This window comes from Eulemur rufifrons, chromosome 1 (genome assembly GCF_041146395.1).
Source record: "Eulemur rufifrons isolate Redbay chromosome 1, OSU_ERuf_1, whole genome shotgun sequence".
Lineage (NCBI taxonomy): Eukaryota > Metazoa > Chordata > Mammalia > Primates > Lemuridae > Eulemur > Eulemur rufifrons.
The window spans coordinates 95,077,687-95,099,669 of NC_090983.1; the positions used below are offsets into that span (position 1 = coordinate 95,077,687).

General features: G+C 48.8%; 1 protein-coding gene across 1 annotated transcript in view; it reads right to left on the bottom strand.

Annotated features, from left to right (window-relative positions):
* TFCP2L1 (transcription factor CP2 like 1) overlaps positions 1–7,427 on the bottom strand; it is a 49,973-nt gene extending 42,546 nt beyond the window's left edge. The window contains exons 1-2 of the mRNA XM_069473705.1: positions 7,366–7,427; positions 3,903–4,054 (exon numbers count right to left, since the gene is read on the bottom strand). Coding sequence (XP_069329806.1) covers positions 3,903–4,054; positions 7,366–7,427 — 214 coding nt within the window. The remainder of the gene's footprint in view (positions 1–3,902; positions 4,055–7,365) is intronic.
* Positions 7,428–21,983: the final 14,556 nt, after the last annotated feature.

Here is a 21,983-nt window from a genome sequence, read left to right on the forward strand (position 1 = left end):
ATGCTTTAATAATAATAATGGAAAATATTATTACAAGAATACTATTTAATAAAAGAAACAACTATATAAAGCATATAATCTCATCAATGTAAAAAAAAGTACAGCAGGAAATCTCAATGGTTGTAAAATCCCTCTTTTAGAATAAATGATTGGGAATGGCTAAGAAGAATGATGAAAGGAACTTCTACTACCAAATAGGAAAACATATTTCAAGCTACAATAATTAGTCCAACGAGGAACGGAGCAAGAACATCAGAAGTACAAGACAAATATCTCTACAAGAGTCTGTTTCTGGCCTAATACTTTAGAATATGTTTTTTTAAATGTTTCAAAAGTGACATTATAAACCAGTGAGGAACGGACAGAAAAAGTTAGGCAATAACTAATAGGTTAATCATTTAGAAAAATAAACAAACTTAGATCTTGACATCACATCACAAATTCCAAATGCATTTCAGTGTTAAAATTTAGACACCACTAAATGAAATTTAGAAAACTACTAAGCTAATTGACTTTGGAATAGGCAGGCATTTCTAAACATAAAAGAAAAATTCATTTAAAAAGAATGAAGGATCTAATTGTAGAAATTTAAATAGATTTCTACAGAAAAAAACAAAATCATGACATATATTCCACACTATAACTATAGATATCACACAATAAAATATACTTAAATGGTCAGCAACCAACAGAGAAAAATATTTGCAACATATGGAAACTAAAAGGTTGGTATTCTTCATAAACGGTAAGCTCTTACAATTAGTAAGAGATAAACACCCCAACAGAAAAATGTACAAAGGGCATGAACACAATAAAGATCAATAAATATATTTTAAAATATTCAGCTGCATTAGCAATCATAGAAATGCTACTTTGAGATTAAATTCCATGTTTCACTATAATCAGATGACAATACTCAATATTGGAAAAGAGAAATTTGGTACATTCTTCTGAGAAGGCAATTTGGTAACATGTATCAAAAATCTTAATGTTCAAACCCTTTGATACAGAAACTCTACTTCTTGGGTATTTATTTTAAAAATAACAAGGCGAAGTTCCTCACACCTGTAATCCTAGCACTTTGGGAGGCTAAGGCAGGAAGATCATTTGACGCCAGGACCTCGAGACCAGCCTGGGCAAAATAGCAAGACCCCATCTCTACAAAAAACTAAAAAAATTAGTGAGAGGCTGAGACAGGAGGATGGCTTGAGCCCAGGAGTTTGAAGTTATAGTGACTTGTGATTGCACCACTGCCCTCTATAGCCTGGGTGACAGAGTGAGATCCTGTCTCTAAAAAATAATAATAAAAATAAATAAATAATCAACATTTCACAGGAAGATTTATATGTAAGGATGTTCATCACAGCAGTGTTTAATTTCTAACAACTGAACCAGGCATGGTGGCACATGCCTGTAGTCCCAACTACTCAGGAGGCTGAGGCAGTAGGATCGCTTGAGCCCAGGAGTTTGAGGTTGCTGTGAGCTAGGCTGACGCCACGGCACTCTAGCCCAGGCAACAGAGAGAGACTATGTCTCAAAAAAGAAAAAAACAAACAAACAAAAAAACAAAAAACTGGAAACTAAGCATCTATAATATGAAACTAGTCAAATCTATAATATGAAACTGTACCTGTGCAGCCGTTACAAAAATTTAAGTTCTCAAAGTATTTTTAATGACATGAGAAAAGTTTACAAATACAGTGAATGGAAAAAAAATGAAATATGTCTGTAGTACGATCACAATTTTAAAAAATGTATATACAAATATGTAGAAATAAATTTAGCAGTGATTTCTGATGAAATTAGAGGAGATTTTAATTTTTATTTTTCTTTTAATTTTCTTCTTTTTACTTTTCTAAACCATCCTAGCTTTCTAAAATGAACGTATATTAATAATCAGGAAAATGCAATTTTACAAGTATCTAAAATAAACACACCAAATGAACACAGGGTGATGAGATGATGAAGGTAACTCTCTTTCCTCTTTTAACCTACCTCTATTGAACGAGAAGACGAACTCTTTTTAAAAGTTCTAGTATGCTGACTGCCAAACATTTTCCAAAGTTAGTTAATTAAAAAGTGCGGGGTGCGGGGGGAAGGGAACACATAGCTCCTGGTGCAGCGGCAAGACCTCGGACCTCGGACTCACGCCTAAGCTCCACAGGACGTGGCCAAGAACAAGAACTGCATCAAAGCTCAACAGACTCTGTAAACATCTCATTTTTTCCTGCTAAATTTAAGCAAGAAAACAGAGATCCAGAGAAGAAAGAAGGTGCTCAAAGCTGCACAAGTTGGTAGCATTTGATCTTTCATGAAAGAGAAAGGAAAGTGGTGGAAGCCATTCCACGAACAAGCACAGACGCACACACTTGGCCATGTCACCTGCCATCAACAGCCACCGGCCCCTGCAGACGGAGCCCAGGTCTCAGGGCCTGAGGCAGACGCCCCACAGCTGACCGAGCTCGGCTGAGCAGACCAACGAAAGCCAACAGAGCTGCCCACGGGGATGAGCCACCGCCCTCCACGGAGCTCCCTCCACCACGGGAGGGCGTTGTTTCTACCCAAAGGGAGAGACACAGAGCCACTTGCTAATTTCTAAGCTAGTTTCTTGGCCCAGAAGCCGGCAAGTTCAGCAGTTAGAAAAGACTCTGATAATCACCTTGGACAACCCCCCACCCCCCCATCCCCAGCTGGTTCCCCAAATTGAGCAGTCAAAGTTCTATAGAGAGAAGGCGGTACATGCAAGACCAACTGCTAAGACGCCGCAGCTCCCTCACGATTTGGTGTGACCCTACAGAAACCAGGGTTCCTGTCCCCCTGCTCTTCCCACTTAAAGCAGAGGGGTGTTACATCAGTCAGGGGCAGGGCAGACGGACAGTCCTTTGCTCACCCTAGCTTGATGCCTGGGTGGTGGCCAGAGCTGTTTCATGCTTGGGCTATATAAAAAAATTATTTTTAAATAGAGCCAGGTGCAGTGGTGTGCACCTGTAGTTCCAGCTACTCAGGAGGCTGAGGCGGGAGGATCACCTGAGCCCAGGAGCCTGGGCAACATAGCTAGACTGTCTCAAAAATAACTAATTTAAAAAATTTTAAAAATAGAGGGCCTATGAATCCACCTGATGCCAGGGCGGTTATGAGGCGACCCAGGAAGAAAGTGCAATAAACACATACACGTGATCATGATAGAAACCATCCGCCAGCACACTTGCCCACGTGTTCTCACAAAGGGAGCTGGCGACTGAACAACTGCTATCATACCAGGCACTTCACACACCTTCATTCTTTTCAACTTCACAAAGTTATACTCTCCTTTTACACGTGAAAACACTGACACTCAGAAGAAAAGGCAGCTCAAAGTCACAGAGCTAGGAAGTGCTAGCGTTGGACTCAAATTGCAAAGCCCATTTCCCTCAGGACATGGTGAGCGGTCTGGTCCCCACAGCCACAGAGAGCTTTTGTCAGCGCGATGCAACCCGGCTCCCACGCTGCACCAGGACACGGGCCAGCCTTCCTGCCACTGCCAGGGCAGCTCCAGAAAAGACAGCGAAGCTAGTACACCAAAGGTGCTCAATCTATGCCTTCAAAGCACATTAATCATGGACACTATGAGTAGTAATAACACTACCAGTCACTGAGCACCTGCTCCACGGAGGTGCTACACACAGAAGGTTATTAGTTACCCAGTCTGGCCCACGTCGTAACAATGTGGCTGATTTTCCATGTTTCAGATGAAAACACTGAGGCTCCAGGAGGTCTCAGCTAGGAAATGGAATCTGAACCTAGTCTGCCAAAGCCTGTACTCCTTCCAGGGGGTGAGCCCTCACCACTGTGACACTGTAATGACGCTTAAATGGGCCTTTCACATCCAGGGTTCTGCCCTGGTCCCGGGCTCCAGCCACTACCTTGGTTGAGGTAGGTCAGAGTCTCTTCGTGCAGCTTCACGGCGGGGGACGTGGCGGCACACAACACGTACTGCAGGGGCGGCAGGCGGGCCTCGTTCTCGGGGGACAGCTGGGGCTCCTCCTGCTTGAAGATGGGCAGAGCGAGCACATCACTGCAACACACAGGAAGGACGCGAGGTCAGAGCAGAGCCCGGGGGCCCCTTCCCAACCCCAGGGCACGGGTGGAGAGAGGGACACAGACCAGGGACCCAACTTCACAGCACGCGCCAGACGCTTTAAATCACAGTAAACCTTCACCATTCTAGTTTCCCCGAACAGCCCCCAAGAGGTTTATTCAGGCAGGTCACAGGGGAGGTAAAAAGCACCGTTACCCACTATCTCCAGAAATCCTCTCTGTGACAGGGAGAGACCAGCAGCAGTGAAGTGGTCTTTAGGAACCACTTATATTTGTTTCTATCCACGAGAGACCGCTCATCAGGCCTCGCTTTTAGAGTAAGAATCTGAACAAGAATTTTTAGTTTTTAGAAATCAACAATTCTATTTATCGGCCACTTCTCAGACCAATACAACCCTTTCCTCCAGGCTCTGTAAACTGTGCAAATGAAGAAACTGTTTGCTTTGGTCACCCAGGTTGAGACATTCCTCCACCCCTTCTAAACAGAGGACAACTGGCTGATAGCTGTTTTCAGGGTCATACTAATCCCTCCGAAAGGCAAAACGAGAAGAAAGGACCTTGGTTTTAAGTCTGTTTTTTAATCCAAATGGAAAATCTTGAGATGCTTGCTCAAAGATTCTTTTCCTCCACCTCCAAATAAAACTCCCCACATCAAAAAAAAAAAAAGGAAAATAAAAGCAGCCTCATATCAACCTGTGCCTGAGCGAGGAAGTTGTTTCTACATACACTTTTAAAATGACCTCACGTGAGACAAAGAAATCCTTGAGAACATGAATAACCTGCCAGCAGGTGAGACTTAAGACCTCTAAATTAAGAGCAGCATAGAAACAGGTGCCAAAAAAGTGTCAGTGCCCTTATCTTGATGACCCTCCTCCCTTTGTGGGTCCCAGGTTAGGAATCCTATTAGCTGACCCCACTTTACTGTATAAACACAGAGTCACCGGTACAGTCTGTTCCCTGTACATCATAAACGAATGACTCTACAACACAAACCCGGCACACACCCCAACAATGTCTAACTAACTCTCAGAAGGAAAAGCCTGGCTTTGGGCACACCTGGGACACCTGCCCCATGTGGGCCTCGCCCGCCACCGTCCACTGCCAAAGACAGGGGTGCAGGACTGTCTTGTCTTCCCCCGCACCGCACCTTCCTTTTTCCGGAGCAGGGCACACTCCCAGCCCGTGTGGTTCTCTAGGAACACAGGAGAAGTGGGCAGGCCTGCTCACCTGGGGATTGCATAATGTCATGTTTGCCCAGACCGTGTTAAGTTAATAATCCATGAGCTGCTGCCTTTAAATTTTAAAAAAAGGGTTGGGGAGTGGGGAGGTTAAGAACCATCACTCAACAGCAACTTGTTTCAAGCCTGGTATCCTTATTTGCCAAGGAATAAAAGTCACAAGAACATCAAACAGAAAGGGGGAAGGGAGTAAAGCCCAGTACCCTGCTGAGGGCAGACAATCTGCAGGAATCCTGCAGAGTGAGGAGACGACCAAAAATGAAATACACAAAATCGAGGAAAAAGACAAGACTCTCACTCTAGAGTCAGGGGACCAGGGACCACCACCTTGGCCTTCACTGAGGTCAACCTCTCCAAGGGCAAAACCCCTCGCTTCCAAGAAGTGAAGTAAAAAAAAGAGTATGAACCTTCTTTATCCATGGTCTAAAAATTACCCCAGAAACCAATATGGCTTTGTAGCACCTTTCACCCCCGACTCCCACCTTTTTCTCTTCATGCAACACCAAATCCTAAAAGGTACCCTAGATATTCCACAGACAAACTCCCATCTCAGTGGCAAATGTCAAAACTGCACCTCCAATGTGACGGGAAAATTATTCCCTAATGGAATGACATTGTAGGTACTTAGGAAATTTTAAATACACTAACTCTCAACTCAGGGTCACCTTCAAACTCATTTTTAAGATACGGCAACATACTTATGGTCACAAACTAAGTTTTAAGCAAAACTACAACTAAAACAGTCCGTGGCCAGTACAGTAAAAATATATTCAGTTGTACCATTTTTTTTGTACGTGAATGGACACCAAATCTCTCGGGGGGAGACTGACATCCTCCCAGCGGGCTTCGCACACCCCCAAGAACAGCGTGGCTCTGGTGACATCACCTCCGTCTGCAGGAAGGCAGCCGGTCCTAGGGCCCTACACTTTCGCCATCTCCTACTCCTCAGGCCCACGGATGAGAAACAACAGATCCATCAGTGAAACCCAGTGGTGGCCCTGCCTTCTGGAACCGGGGCTGCTCCGGGAATTAGAACTAACTTGTAGTGTTAAAATCTGAGTGGGAACGAGCACTAAGGGTAAGCTCTGGTTTGGGGGCTGTCAATGCCTGTGACTCCTTTGGCCTCATAATTCACTTTCCCTGAGTCCACATCAAATGCCCTTTGGGTAAAATTAGGCACATTTAATAAACTGTGACTAGGATGGAAATAAAGACAGGCTAAAGCTGGTTCAGGCGAGTTCACAAAGTGAAATGACTGCCCATTAGTACCCGGCCAGCTGCAGAACAGGGAAAAACAATCCTCTGGGAACTAAAGCAAACGGGGGTCCTCCTTCCCAAAAGGGGGGTGTAGAGAACTCTGACCAACAGGCAGGTCTCACTTTTCCCTTTGAAGAGCTCTAGCCGAATCCCTGCGGAAGAAGAAACATTTCCATCAAGGGCAATGACCTCGTGGGCCTCATGAATGAACACACGCCAAGACCGCCAAGACCACCGGGGGCGGGGGCGGCCAGCCCCTCCCCAGCCCGCCGCCGGCCCACGAGGCTGGGGTCCGCGCTCGCCGCCACCCGCCTCCGGCCCGACGAGGGGCAGCGCAGAGGGCGCGAGGGTCGGAGAGGGACCCCGGCGGAGACCGGCAAAGAGCAGGGGACGAAGTTCCCAGGACAGGCACCAGACTGACGGCAGCAAGTTTCCTCTACTTCTCTGACACGTGCGGGGCGCAGAGAGACGCGGGAGGTGACCGACCCGACGAGGCTGGGGCCAGCAGGTGCGCGCCCCGCGCCGGCCGGGGGTCGTCGGGGACGAGCCCTCGCAGGCATCAGGGTCCGCGCGCCCACCTGCCCGCCCGCCCCCAACTCCGAGCGTCGGGTCGCGCCGGCGTCAGTCCGTCGGTCCCCAGGGGGACTCCGGGCGGGTCCCTCCCTAGTCCCCAGAGGGCGGACGGCCGGGAGCCCGGGGCCCAGCGAGGGCGCGCCTCTGCCGCCCCGGGGCGTCCGACGGCGCCCTGCACGCCGCCCCCGAGCCCGAGGCGGCGCCGGGGGCGCGGCCTTACCGCAGGTAGCTGCCGGAGTTGTGCTGGTTGTAGTGCTCGGGCTGCGTGTGCCAGAACAGCATGGCTGGAGCTCCGGGCGCGGCTGCGAGCGCACACCCGGCCGCGCCGACTTCCCTCGGTCACCTGAAGCCGCGCTGCGAACCCGGGGTGCCGGCCGGGCCGGCGCATTTATGGGCGGCCCGGGGGTGGGGCCGCGGCCAGGCCCGCCCCGCAGGAAGCGCGGCGGGAGGGCGGCTCCCCGGGCCGCCGCACCTGGCTGCCGCGTGCGGGCGTGCCTTCCCCGGGAGCGGGCGGCCTCGGGCGGCAGGGCGAGAGGGGCGGCGCGGCAGCGCGCGGGGCCTGGGCCGGGTGCTCTCCCGGGCCCCGAGGGTGGGGCTCAGGTGACCCTAGCGGCCTGCCACCCGCCCCACGCGCCGCCTCCGCCCTCCGCTCTCCGCTCCACGCCCAGGGCTGGTCCCCAGAGCCGCTGGTGGTTGGGAGAGGCCGCTCTGAGCTTGGGTGTCAGCGACCCCTGCCTAGGCTCTGTGTGCTCCTTTACCCAGCTCCTGTTTTTCATGGCACTTCACACTCCCTGAAATCACGGCATTTTCTTGTTTTTACTTGTGTTTTGATTGTCTTTCCCGCTAGAATTACGCTCCAAGGGTCAGGGCCTCACTGGTATCCCTACCGCCTATAACAGTGTTTGGGACATGTAGTGTTAAGTGCTTGATAAATATTTATTAAATAAATATGAAAAAAGGAATGCACCGAGGATCAAGTGTAATCAGAGAAGGCTTCTTGGAGGAGGTGACATTGCCCTAAGGCTGAATGGATGCAAAGGACGTATCTCTGTGATCATCTGGAGGAAAAGTGGTTCCAGACAGGGGCAACAGCAAGTGGCAAGCCCTTGAGGACGACCTTGTGACCATGGGGAGATCTTAGGAAATGAGATGGAAGAAGTGGGTAGGGCAGATCACAGAGGGTCTGGCAGACCAGGGCAAGGAGCTGGGATTTTATTCTAAGTGTGTTTTAAGCAGAGGAGTCATATTTATGATTTGCTTTTTGGAAAGATCAGTCTGGCAGCAGTGTAGACAGTGGGTCATCGGGGGTTGTGGAGGTGTCAGGTAGGAGGGAGTAGAGTTCCCTGGAGCCATGACTCACGCCCAGGTGATAGCCAGTCCTCCAGTACATGGCACAATGCCACCGTGGATGCTCTGTCCCTGAGTATTGATCCAGTCAGATGAAGTCCAGTGGAGACCCAGGCCCAGAACTCCCACCCCAAGCACGGATGTGGATAAAACCTTTCCTCACTCTTCTGTTCCTGCTCCCCTTCCTCCAGACACAGGTCACATAACTGGCAAGCCACTTCCTCCGAGCAGCTCTCAAGGATTACCACCTCCCCACTGCTCTGGCCTATAAGGAAGTGGAACGGTTTCCCCAGCCACAGGTAGTGCTGTCAGCAGACAGCCCCCAGCCTCCGGCCTCTCCAGGAACTGCCTCTGCTGCAGAGAAGCCTCACCCAAGGTCATGCCCTCTTGGATGGTCCACCTCCCAGTGGCTGTCCTGGCAGGAGTGTAAAAGTCTGGCCATCTCTGCCCAATTGGGGACAAGGCTGATGGGGTGTTTTGGCCCCAGGACTCCCCATGGAGACAGTGGAAGCTGTCACAGGACCTGCATTGCTGCTCAAGGTCTCCCTGCTGCTTCTTTCCCATCCCTTGGCTAGGTGTTAATCCTAAGGGAACTTCCTAACAAACATCCTGAGCACTAAGCTCAGGGTCCATGACAATGCTTGGCACATCATTTAAATGAGAGGCCCTGTGGGGTGGTCTACAAAGAAGACACCCTTTGCTGGATTGTTCCCGAGCTCCAACTGGAGAGGGCAGCGGGTAAGCAGCAACTGCAGTGCAGTGTGAGGGTGCTCCGGGAACAAGCGGAGGACTTTGGAGCTCTGCAGAGTCTCCAGGGTACAGTGATGTCTCCCGACGCGTGGGTGGGTGTCAGTTAAGCCAATCTGTGAAGCGGAGACGGAGGAAGGTCTGCAGCGGAGCACGTGCAAGGCCCCAGAGGACGGGAAACAGATTATAATGGCTCTGCCCTGAGTTTACCACCTAGCTCGGTCAGAATGTGTGACCCAGGGTGGAGTAGACTGACCCCATGCTGCTTCTCCCATCAAGAGATGGCTTCTATCTCCCTCCCCTCCCCCTTCCACCTGGGCTGGCCCTGTGACTTGCTTTGACTATAGAACACAGCAGAAGTATTGCTGTTCCAGCTCCTGGCTGGCTCTGGGGAGGCCAGGCAGCTTCTCTTCATTCCCTTGGAGCTCTGAGCCACAACATGGAGTCCAAACGCGCCATTGGAGAGGGAGACCCAGCCAGTCGTCACTCACCCTGGCTGCCCAGAGCCCATCGCTGGGACTTCAGTGAGTTGGCTCCAGCCACACCACAAGGAACAGAGACAAGCCCTGCCCAGTCAAGCCCTGCCCAAAATGCAGACTTGTGAGCATACGAATGGTTGTGGTTTTAAGCCACTGAGGTGTGGGCTGGTTTGTTCCGTACCGATGGAGAAATGCTATACCAGGCCCTTGGAATCTCGGCCTTATCAGTAATGCATGGGAGCAATGAGGCTTGGTTTTGTGGTTGGGATGAAGCCTAGTGTCAGGTGAGTTTAGCTTCTCAGGGATGATCGCTCTTATGACCTAAGGATGACTATATATTTTGGGTGACTACACACCTTCTCTCCCTTGGTAGGTTTTTAACTACTTGAGGGTAAATTCGGCAGTGCCTACAGATACACCATTTGAGTCATACTGTGTGAACAAGAATGCACATTGTAACCTGTGACTCTTCGGTGTAACAGGGCACAGTTAGGCCTAGTCTGGACCTCAGGGGCTGCCAGTCCAGTACGGAGGAGGAGACAGATGTGCAGGAAGTGGCCCACCATTCCCTCTTTTTGTTTTGTGAATGTCCACGATTTACAGTTGGTGGAAATATTGACTTTTAACAGTGCACCAGACGCAGAGCCATGCACTAGACTCTCCTCCCTGATGCTGAGAAGTAGGCACATCACCCCATCTTACAGATGAAGAAACTGAGGTTCAGGAAGCTCAGTGCCGCAGCTGGGATTTGAGGCTGGGCCTGTGGGTTCAGGGCCCGTGCTCTCTGGCTACCATCCGTCCCTGTCCTAAGGCCCTGCATGCCTTTCCTCGCCCAGCGCTGGGTAAACACACTGTGGTCAGAGGGGCTCTGCTCCCACAGATCAGCCTGGGGGCCTCCAGGCGGCACAAAGGGCCCCACAGCGTGCCCAGGGGCCACCCTCTTGGCAGCTCCACAAGGCACTCCCAGCCTCTTGGAGGAAGTCGTGACAAAGACCGGGGCTTGAGGCCTGAGAGGATCATTTGGAGGGATGAATAGGAGTTTAACAATGGGATTAGCTGGAGGGAAAAGCATGTGCAAACATGTTCACAACACCACTGGATGTTCTTGGGATCAGCAACTGTTGTGGGGTGAGGAAGCTGCGGACAGGGGGCAGGGTGAGGCTGGGAGACCTAGGTGGAGCGTACGGCACCTCTGGGGCTGGGATGGCACTCGAGTTGTCCAGAATCGGGGCAAGGGAGTAGGGCCTTTACATACCCACAGTGACCGCTCATGGTCAGATGTTTCCCCCTGGGCAAGGGGCTTGACTTTGGGCAAAGCGGCTCCGCAGAGTCCTGGAGAGGGACCAGTCAGTGCCATCGCCTGCCCAGTCGCCCCACAGCAGGGCCCTGAGTCAGTGCCATCGCCTGCCCAGTCGCCCCACGGCAGGGCCCTGAGTCAGTGCCATCGCCTGCCCAGTCGCCCCACGGCAGGGCCCTGAGTCAGTGCCATCACCTGCCCAGTCTCCCCACGGCAGGGCCCTGAGTGCCTGGGGGATGCACCGAGGCCAGGCATGACAGCACCCGCCACGCCCTCTGAGTTCGGAGTCTTCACCTAGGGAACGAACTGATGACACCTCCTTCCTGGGGCTTGTGGGAGGACGGAGGGAGACAGTGCAGGCCGCAAGCAGGGCCCGCCCGCCCGCCTGCTCTGAAGCGCTTCTCAGCTGTGCTCCCCAACCTCGTTTTTAATTGCTTCTTGGGAGTTCAGTGTGCGTTGATCAAACCCCCGTGTGCTGGTGAGCATCACGTTCTGCCGCAAGTAACAGAAACCCCAATAAAAATGGCTTAGACGAGGCACAGGCTTCTTTCCCCTCAAGTTCCAGAAGTCTAGGGTTAACGCTGCCCACTGTGCTACCCACTTGCCACACGTGGCTCTGGGGCACTTGAAATACTGCGGGTCTGAATCGAGACGTGCCAGAAATGCACAGGGCACTCCGGGCTCACAACTTCGTGGGAAAAAAAGAATGTAGCACAGCCCGTCGATCATTTTCATACTGACCACATGATAAATGATAATAGTTTGAATATATTGCGTTAAATACAATACAGAAGTTAATTTTACCTGTTTATTTATCCTTTTAAAAAATTTACATATGTGGCTTGTACCTGTGGCTTGCTTTATATTTCTATTGCTCTTGGAACTGGTCCCAGAGCAGTGGTTCTCAGCCAAAACTGGCTTTTCCCCCAGAGGACAATGGCCATCTGGAGACACTTGTGGCTGTCACAGCTGGAGGTGGGGGTGCTACTGTGTGTAGTGGGTAAAGGCCAGGGAAGCTGCCAGACATCCTACAATGCACGAGACAGTTACCCACACAAAGAATTATCCAGCACAAAATGTTAGTAAGACTCAGGTTGAGAAACCCTAAGTCTAGAGGTAATTAGTTCGTGGCATCTACAATGTCAGGAACCCAGTCTTCTTCTTTTTTTCTTTTATGGTAGGCTCTGATCCAATGTGAAGGAACCGAGTCTTCTTACGCCAGGTGAACATTCCATCTGCAAGGTCATGGCACAGACTAAATTGACTGTTGGTGCTCCAGCCATTGTGACGGCATTCCTGCCAGCCACAAAGAGGAAGGACAGAATAAGGGCACACCTCCGCTCCTGAAGGAAGGTGTACACACCACTTCTGCTTCCCCCCCCCCACTAGAACCTAGTCATCTGGCCTCCCCTTGCTGCATGGGAGGCTGGGAAATGTAGTCTTTCTTGTAGTGGTGTGTGCCCAGCTAAAAATCAGGGGCTTCCTACTGAGGAGGATGGGAGAATGGATCCGAGGGGGAGACTAGTATCTGCCTTACTTTGCCCAGGGGAGCCAGGCAAGGAGTGTTAACCCCATGTTACAGATGAAGAAACTGAGGCGCACAGGTAAGGGGAACTTGCCAAGACACAGGGTAAATGTCAGACCCCAGCAGGAACTGAGGCCTCCTGACTCGTGGTTGCCTCGTCCTCGCACTCCGCTGTCCTGTAATCTTGGCTCAACCACATCTGTGTCCTTTGAGTCCCATTTGCCAATGGCTCATACTGTCATCTTGGATGTGATTTGTCCTTGTGTCTGATCCCAGCTGCTCCTTCAAGAACTCCCCTGGCTTTTCAAGAGAAGAGAGTGACTTTTCCAAAACGTTCGTTCAAATTCAGGTAAAGTCTTGCCTGTGTTTGATGAGACTGCCCGGATCTCAGTTCCTCAGCTGTGACACATGCACACGGGAAGATGTCGACGGTGGGGAAAACTGGGGGAAGGGGCTGCGGAAATTCTCAGTATTCTATCGGCAACTTCTCTAATAAATCTAAAATTATTGCCAAATAAAATGATTCTTTAAGAAAACGTTCCTTCAGAATTCAAATGGTCAAAGTTATCAATCTGGGCATGTGTGGTTTGGTTTTCTTAAAGCAGAGCTCACTTGCATCACTGACATTCGCTATGCACCGACTAGCCCAGACAGGGTGGGTATTCACATGGCACGGTAACAGACAGCCACCATGTGCCCAGCCCCGGGCATATCCAAGCCCTGTACAGGAACACTGTTTACCAGTTCATCTAGTTCTCACAATGGCCCTGTGAAACCGCTGATGGGCCCATTTTACAGATGAAGCTGTGGAGGCCCAAGAGGTCAGACAACTTGCCCAGGTTCACATGAGCAGCAAGTGGAGGAGCTGGGATTTGAACCCTGGTCACTCCTACTGCAAAGACCCTGCTGTGACCCTCCGCCTACTCTCCCCTCTCTCCCCTAGACTGTGCCATCAATCTCTCGGGCAGCAGTCAGGTGTCCCCGTTCTGACCAGGCCTGCCCTGGTCCCTGCTCCGCAGTCACAGTGCACTGCCCTGGGTGGAGCTGCCACATGCACTTTGGCACAGTGCCGTCCCTCCAGGGCCAGACAAGCACCCTGTTATCTGCTGCGCTCCTGTCTCTGCAAATGTCCGCTGTTACAGGTGCCAGCCTCTGCAGGGCTCACATGGGGCACCTCCTCCCCTTAAGACTGCTGCTCCAGGGAAATGGGGGAAGCAACGAGCGAGACTGCAGAGACTCGCCGGGCACGCCAAAGCCAAGGAGGGAGAGAACTCAGGCGCTCCCCACTCGTGATCCCATTTAACTCTTGACATCCTAGGGAGGTAGATGTCATCGCACCCACTTCACTGATGAGAAAACTGGGCCTCTGAGAAATTTGTCTAAGTTTGCACAGCTGGCGCTGGAGCCAGGACAGGCCCGGCGTGGTCTGGCTTGAAAACCCCAGCCCTGCCCGATGCGCCGGGCTGAAAGGAGAAGTCAGACAAGAATTCTTGAGGAATTTGACATCGGGGTCCCCAGTGAAAGAGCCCAGCCAGATCACCCTGGAGTGACAGTCAACAGTCCCTCCTGTACATCGTGAACTGCCAATCAGCTGTTCAGTCCCCCTTAATACAAGTGGACACTCATGGATCACTCAACATGTGAAACAGGGCTCTGCGTAAAAGAGACGGAAACACAAACGCAGGCACAGTGGGGCAGGAGTGGGAAGCGACTGGGAGCAAACAGAGAACCCACAGAGAGCGGAGACGGTTAGACTCTGTCAGAGTTGGCAGTGGCCATCCCTGAGCTAGGGCTTAGGGAGGTGATGGGCAGCCACCTTGTCCTTTAGGCCACCTGTGGTGAATGGCACACACCATGGGGCATATGTTTTTTGTGCTCTCTGTGAAGCACATGCCAACGTGGGTTAGTGGAGCTGAAGTCCAGCCCATGTTCCTCTTGCCAAGCCCTGTATCTGGCATGGGGCTGGTAACACCCAGAGAAAAGCACCAAAAACACCACCTGCTCATCCAGCTGAGTGCCCATGGGCTGTGTCCACCTAGGGCCGCACAGGCTAGCAGGGGCCTATATGTTTTACACCTCAGCTCTTTGCCTCCCTACTGTTCCTGCTTCCTGGAGCTCCTCAATCCCTCCTCCCGCAGTTTGCCTAGCTAGCTTTCACGAGGCTCAGCTCAGTGTCACCTCCTCCAGGAAGTCTTCCCTACCCCCAGCAGTCAGGCCAGGTGCTCCCCCTCTTTACTTTGAGGTCTACAGACGTTGGCTCAGGGCAGTGTCACAAATGGCCAAGAGGCATCACCGACTATCAGAAGCATCCTGATCTCGGAGACACGAAAACGTGGGAAAAATGTATGTCTTAGAATCAATGAAATATGCTGGCTCACCACAGCTGTGAATCTCTTCTTAAGGTCAAAGATTTTTGAACCACATTTCCCAGTCTCCCTTGCAGAGTTGTGCCCGGGCTTCCCCCAGTGAGATGCACCCCCGGAAGGCTCTGATCTGGAAGCAACATGAATGAACAGGCATGGCGGAGGTTATCTGCTTGCTAGCGTGGGAGGAGCAGAGGCAGTGTTTCTGAGGCTAACTAGATCAATTAAGCAGCGATGTTTCTGGAAGCTTTGCCTAGACCTGCTTCTTCCGCCCTTCTAACAATTCTGTGGGTAATAAATTCCTTTCTGCCCCAACCAGTTAGAGTTGCCCACCTAAGATCTTTTCTTTCTTTTCCTTGTTAACAAAACCCTGATTTTGTTGGGGGTCAGCAATAGGTGCCCAGCTGAAAAACTCTACCCCCCGGGCTCGTCAAAGCGAGGGCTAACCATGTAGCTAAATTCTGGCCAATGAGAATTAAGTAGAAGCTGACAGGTGGAGCCGTAGGGAAGATCCCAGAGAAGGTGAGTTCAGCGTGTTCCCCAGGTAATGTCCCGCAGGTGGTGTGGCTCCGCTACCCAAAGCTAGAGTTTCATTTTGTTATTAACTGTAGCCATCAGGCACACAGTCAAGAGAAGTATCTTGTAAAACAAAATCACATCCTGAAATACACATTTGGAATTATGGTAAGGCAACAACGATATGAAGCGTTCGGTTCCCTGCTGCGAGTTGATAACCCCCTTGGGAGGTAGAGAATGCTCTTTGGGCTCTGCACAGAGGTCTGCACTGAGCCCATCAGCGTGCACGGGACTCTCTGGGCACGACTGGCCCTCTGCTTCTGCAGGTAGTGTTAGTGCAGGAAATACCTGACAGGCCAGAACCTGAGTCTATTGCCTTGCCTTTTCTCGGGTAAATTTTAAATTACATGACTACTGATTTGGGTTTTATTTTATATTTTTAAGATTTGTCATTGAGTAATAATGAATGTGCATCTTACAGAAAACCTGTGTTTATAACTCAGCAAATGGTAATTTGCCTCATGTTTGCCCTGCGTCCCTTTTGGTACCCTCAGAAGTTGGTGTTGGTTTTCATGATAGTCTCATTGCTTAGTGTTTTAAATTAGAATAATCTTGCCTCGTGAAGCTTCAAATTATTTTAAGTTTCTTTGCAGATTAAGTGTTCCTTGTGTAACATTTATTCAACGTGCCACTGCCTATTCCACACTGGATATAACACTTCTACAGTATATTCTGTTCAACCTAGTAATGAGGTCTGAGTATCATCTTTCCCACCTGAAAGTGCCTAATGGCTTATACAAATATATTCTATAGCAAAGAAAGATGGGAGAGGGCTAACTCTGTTTCCCAGTCTCCTTGGCCCTTGCCTCTTCCTCCTCCCTGCTGCCTTGAAGGCAGATGTGAAGTCCGGAGCTCAGGCAGCCATCTTGCGACAGCTAAGTGCCCACTCTAACATTGTCTGAGCAGAAATACAAAAGGAGCCTGGATCCCAGAATTCATCATGAAGACATCATTTCAGCCCTGGATTGCCCGTCATATCCTAATGGAGACTAAGTGATCCTAATTTGGTACCTCAGAGTAGAGGCCACAAGTTACAGAGTCTACGTTTTCGGAATTGGCTGAGTGGAGAACGTTGGGTTTGGGGCTGCTAAGGTAACGACATGGCAGGTTGGAAAGTTGTTACCTTGAGTTGTGTGGCAATGAAACATGCAGTCAAACTGCTGCCTGTGGTACTTTAGAAAGTGGACTCTGTGCCAACCAAGGCAGCAGGTTGGGGCACATGGTGGGAAATGGGGGAGAAAATTGGCAGGTGTTGGCTCAGTTCATTCTGGCTGCTTTTAGCCAGGGACTGTGAGAAAGAGAAAGCTCAGGCTAGGGCCAGCCGGTCAGGAAAGCAAGAAAATATCGCTCTGCCTGCAGCCTGAGCTCTAAATGGACCGAGGGGCCTGTACTCTGGAGCCCTGCGGAGCTGAAGAGGTCAGCGGCTTCCGCGATCCCCTCTGTGAACTGAACGTAAAGTAGCCTTCTCGGAAATGGCCCCGAGCTGGGGATGAGAACACTGGCCTCCGGGCTTCTCCGCTTCCACGGAGAGTTTTCAGCCAGACAGCTGGGCTGAGCCAACCAGTAAGACCAAATCAAGGGTGTTGCCTTTCCACCTGGAACCATTTTCGAATGACCTCAAGGCACGGGCAGAGGGGGATCAACAGCTACAGAGCCCCGAATTTTTGGAGTAAAAAAAAAAAAGATTCTTGCAGTAAGTGTAATTGTCATGGGATTAGCGTCTAGAATAGACTAAGAATTCCCATGAATCAATGAGAACAAGACAAACCACTCAGTCCGATAATGGGCAACAGAATGGAAGAGGCGTTGCCCAGAAAAGGAAACACAAATGGTCTGTAAGCATGTAAACGTTGTCCAACCTCATTAGTAATCAGGAAAATGAAAATTCTGGCCCTGAGATAAGATTTTACAGTCAAAAGGCTGACAAAAAATTTAACATCAAAAAAGCAACAGACTGAAAAACACAAGGGAAGAATAGAATTTATGGCCAAATTATTTTTGAGATTAGAGAAAGGGCTAGGTGGTTGGATTTTATGTATTTAATTTCTACAAGTAATTTTGTTTGTTAGAGATACAAAGATGCATAGGACCTGAATCTTGCCTTTTAGGAAGAGGGGAGATAGTCTCACATATAGAGTAATTAGTACCTTGCTCATTGCTTGTTCTTTGAAGTTTTTTGAGACAGAGTCTCATTCTGTTGCCCGGGCTAGAGTGCCATGGTGTCAGCCTAGCTCACAGCAACCTCAAACTCCTGGGCTCAAGTGATCCTCCTGCCTCAGCCTCCCGAGTAGCTGGGACTACAGGCATGCGCCACCATGCCCGGCTAATTTTTTCTATATATTTTTAGTTGTCCAGCTAATTTCTTTCTATTTTTAGTAGAGACGGGGTCTTGCTCTTGCTCAGGCTGGTCTAGAACTCCTGAGCTCAAATGATCCGCCTGCCTCGGCCTCCCAAAGTGCTGGGATTACAGGCGTGAACCACCGCGCCCGGCCCCTTTCTTCCTTTTTAATCAAACCCTGATTTTGATAAAGGAAAGATGTGCTTGGCTGAAACAACAACAGTAAATGCAGCCACACTGCCAAAAATAAAATAAAATGAAACAACGACAACTAAAACTGTGTTTAGCTGCCTTCCTAGCAAATGGGGCAACCCCGTCACAAGGTTCTGACCCATAAAATTGCGTGAAAGGTGAGTGACACTTTAGGGAAAGCTTCTTAAAAAGAAATATAACTCAGGTAGCAAATGCCCTTCTGTGCTCGCCTTCTTTCCGTTGCCTGGAACATAGAAGTGAATGTTGGAACAGCAGCAGCGATCTTAGGATCATGAGGGACACTTAATGATAGAAGTTATTATGGACCGAATGCTTGTGTCCCCCCAAAATTCATATGTTGAAACTCTAACCCCCAATGAGGCTATATTTATATTTATAGTAAGGAAGTAATTAAGATCAAATGAGGTCATCAGGGTGGGGCCCTGTTCTGATGGTGTTGGGATCCTTATGAGAGATACCAAAGGTCCCTTTCTCCGTCTCTCTCTCCCTCTCTCTCTCTCTCTCCAGCCTGTCACATGCACAGAGAAAAGGCTACGTAAAGACAAAGTGGCTGCCTTCAAGCCAGGAAGAGAGACTTTACCAGAAACCAAACCCTGACAGAACCTTGATCTTGGACTTTGCAGCCTCCAGAACTGTGAGAAAACCAATTTGTGTTATTTGAGCCAACTAGTCTGTGATATTCTGTTATGGCAGCCTCAGCCGACTAGGACAGAGCTATGTATGTGCCAATGATGGTAGCACAGAGAGAGTAAAGAATTCTGAGCTGAATCGAGGGGCCAAGAAATAGGTAATTCAATAATAATAGTCGGAGACTGCAGCCCCACTTTCAAAAATAAACAGAACTAGGCAGATAGGGGACTTCAACAGCAGTATGGACCAACTAGCCCTGAAAGACACGTACAGGACCCTCCGCCCAACTGCAGCAGACACACGTCCTTCTCAAGCACACACGGGACGTTCTCCAGGAGAGACCACACGCGAAGGCATAAATACAAGCCTCAGCAAATTTAAAACAGATTGAAATCATACAAAGTATGTTCTCCCACCACAAGGGAATTAAATTACAGAACAGTAAAAGAAGGAAATTTGGGAAGTTCACTAATACGTGGAAATTAAACAACATATGCCCAAATGGGTCAAATGAGGAATGGGTGAAAGAAGTCACAAGGCAAATTAGAAAATATGTTTTTTTTTTTTTTTTTTTTTGAGACAGAGTCTCACTCTGTTGCCCGGGCTAGAGTGAGTGCCGTGGCGTCAGCCTAGCTCACAGCAACCTCAAACTCCTGAGCTCAAGCGATCCTCCTGTCTCAGCCTCCCGAGTAGCTGGGACTACAGGCATGCGCCACCATGCCCGGCTAATTTTTTCTATATATATTTTTAGCTGTCCATATAATTTCTTTCTATTTTTAGTAGAGGTGGGGTCTCGCTCTTGCTCAGGCTGGTCTCGAACTCCTGAGCTCAAACGATCCGCCCACCTCGGCCTCCCAGAGTGCTAGGATTACAGGCGTGAGCCACCGCGCCCGGCCTAGAAAATATGTTGATATGAATGAAAATGAAAACATAACACATCAAAATTTCTTTTCTTTACTTTTTTTTTTTTTTTTTTTTTGAGACAGGGGCTCATTCTGTCACCCTGGCCAGAGTGCAGTGGCATCATCACAGCTCACTGCAACCTCAAACTCCTGGGCACAAGCAATCCTCCTGCCTCAGCCTGCCAAGTAGCTGGGACTACAGGTGTGCACCACAATGCCTGGCTAATTTTCTCTATTTTTTGTAGAGACAGGGTCTCACTTTTACTCAGACTGGTCTCAAACTCCTGGCCACAAGCGATCCTCCCACCTCGGCCTCCCAGAGTGCTAAGATTACAGGCATGAGCCACCGCGCCCCGCCTATATGTCAAAATTTATGGATGCAGGACAGACATCAATAAGATGGTAGACTAGAAATATCCAGGCCTCATTCCTTCATGGAAACATTATATAAACAACTGGAAACTGCCTAAAATAATTTTATAGGAGCTCTGGAAATCAGTCAAGATTTATAGCAATCAAGTGAATGCCCAGTTGAGAAAAAGCCACACTCAAAAAGATGGGAAATTTCATGGTGTTTTACTTGCCTGTGCTCCACCCTCTCTCCAGATGGTGCCCTTTGGGGAAAGCAGTGGCCTGGCTCCCGGTTTCTTTCCACAAATCAAAGAGAGGAAAACTAATCAAATACACAATATTCTAGCCTATCTTTAGGCTGCTTGAGTGATTGGTCTCTGTAGCATCTAACTTAGAGCTCAGACAGCCAAAAGTGACACTTCTCAGATCTCAAGCTAGAGAAAGCTGTGGGAAGCAGTGGTCGTGGCTTTAAAAACTGCAAAGGGCCTATAGACCCCCTAGGTAAAAGATTGTTGACTGAGGAATACTGTAGAATGGCTAAGGCTCTGAGAGAAATCATGGTGAGACTCTTAGGAAAATTAAGACATCTAAAAGTAGCCAGGTGCAGTGGTGCACACCTGTAGTCCTGGCTATGTGGGAGGCTGACGCAGGAGGATCGCTTGAGCCCAGGAGTTTGAGGCTGCAGTGAACTGTGATCACACTTGTGAAAATGCCTAGGAAGACCTTCTGCCTTTATGCCAGATGGATCAGCAAGGGTATGCATGGAGCCAGTCCGCAGAAACTAAGAGAGGTGGCTATTTTTTCAAATGCTCAAGTTTTTAAAAAGATTACAAGGCATACAAAGAAACAGGAAAGCATGACATTCAAAGTAACAAAATAAATCTCCATAAATTCTCCCTAAAGAAAAACAGGCACTGGACGTACTGCATGAAGTCTTTAAAACAATTGTCTTAAATATGTTCAAAAAACTAAAAGAAAACATGGACAAAGAATAAAAAGAAAAGCAAGAAATGATATACGAACAAAATAAGAATATTAACAAAGAAACAATAATTTTTTTTTTTTTTAAAGGGCTGGGCATGGTAGCTCATGCCTGTAATCCTAGCATTTTGGGAGGCCAAGGAAGGAGGATTGCTTGAGGCCAGAGATTTGAGACCAGCCCGAGACACATAGTGAGACCCCATCTCTAAAAAAGAAAAAAAGAAAGAAAAAGAAAAAAAATTAGCTGGGTGCGGTGGCATGTGCCTATAGTCCCAGCTACTTGGGAAGCTGAGGGGATGATCACTTGAGCCCAGGAGTCTGAGATTGCAGTGAGCTATGATGACACCTGGGCAACAGAGTAAGACCCTGTTTCAAAACAAAACAAAACAAAAATTCTGGAGCTGAAAAATACAATAACTAAATACAAAAATTTACAATAGCTGACTCAAACAGGCAGAAGAAAGAATAAGAAACTTGAAGACTAGTCATTTGAAATTGTGGAGTCTGAGGAGAAAAAAAAGAAGAAGAAGAAAACTAAACAAAGCCTAACAGACTTACGGGACACTATCAGGTAGACCAATATAAACACCAGAAGAGACCAGAAGAAGTAAGAGAAAAGGGTCAGAGAGATTATTTGAAGAAATTATGGCCCAAAACATCCCACATTTGAGGAAAGACATGAATATACAAACTCAAGAAGCTTAATGAACTTCAACTAGGATAAATCTAAAGAGACCCACACCAAGATATGTTATAATCAAACTGTAAAAAACCAAAGACAAAGAGGGAATCTTTAGATCAGCAAGAGAAAAAGCAACTCATCAAGCACCAAGGGTCCTCAATAATATTATCAACAGATTTCTCAGCAGAAACCTTGCAGGCCAGAAGGCAAGGATGATATAGTTAAAGTACCAGAAGAATGAAACCTGTCAATGGAGAATTCTATATCTGGCAAATTGCCCTTCAAAAATAAGGAAGAAATTAAGACATTTCTAGACAAATAAAAGCTGGGGGAGTTCATTACCACTAGATTTCCCTACAAAAGTTTCTAAAGAGAATCCTTGAAGTTGAAATGAAAGGACACCAGAT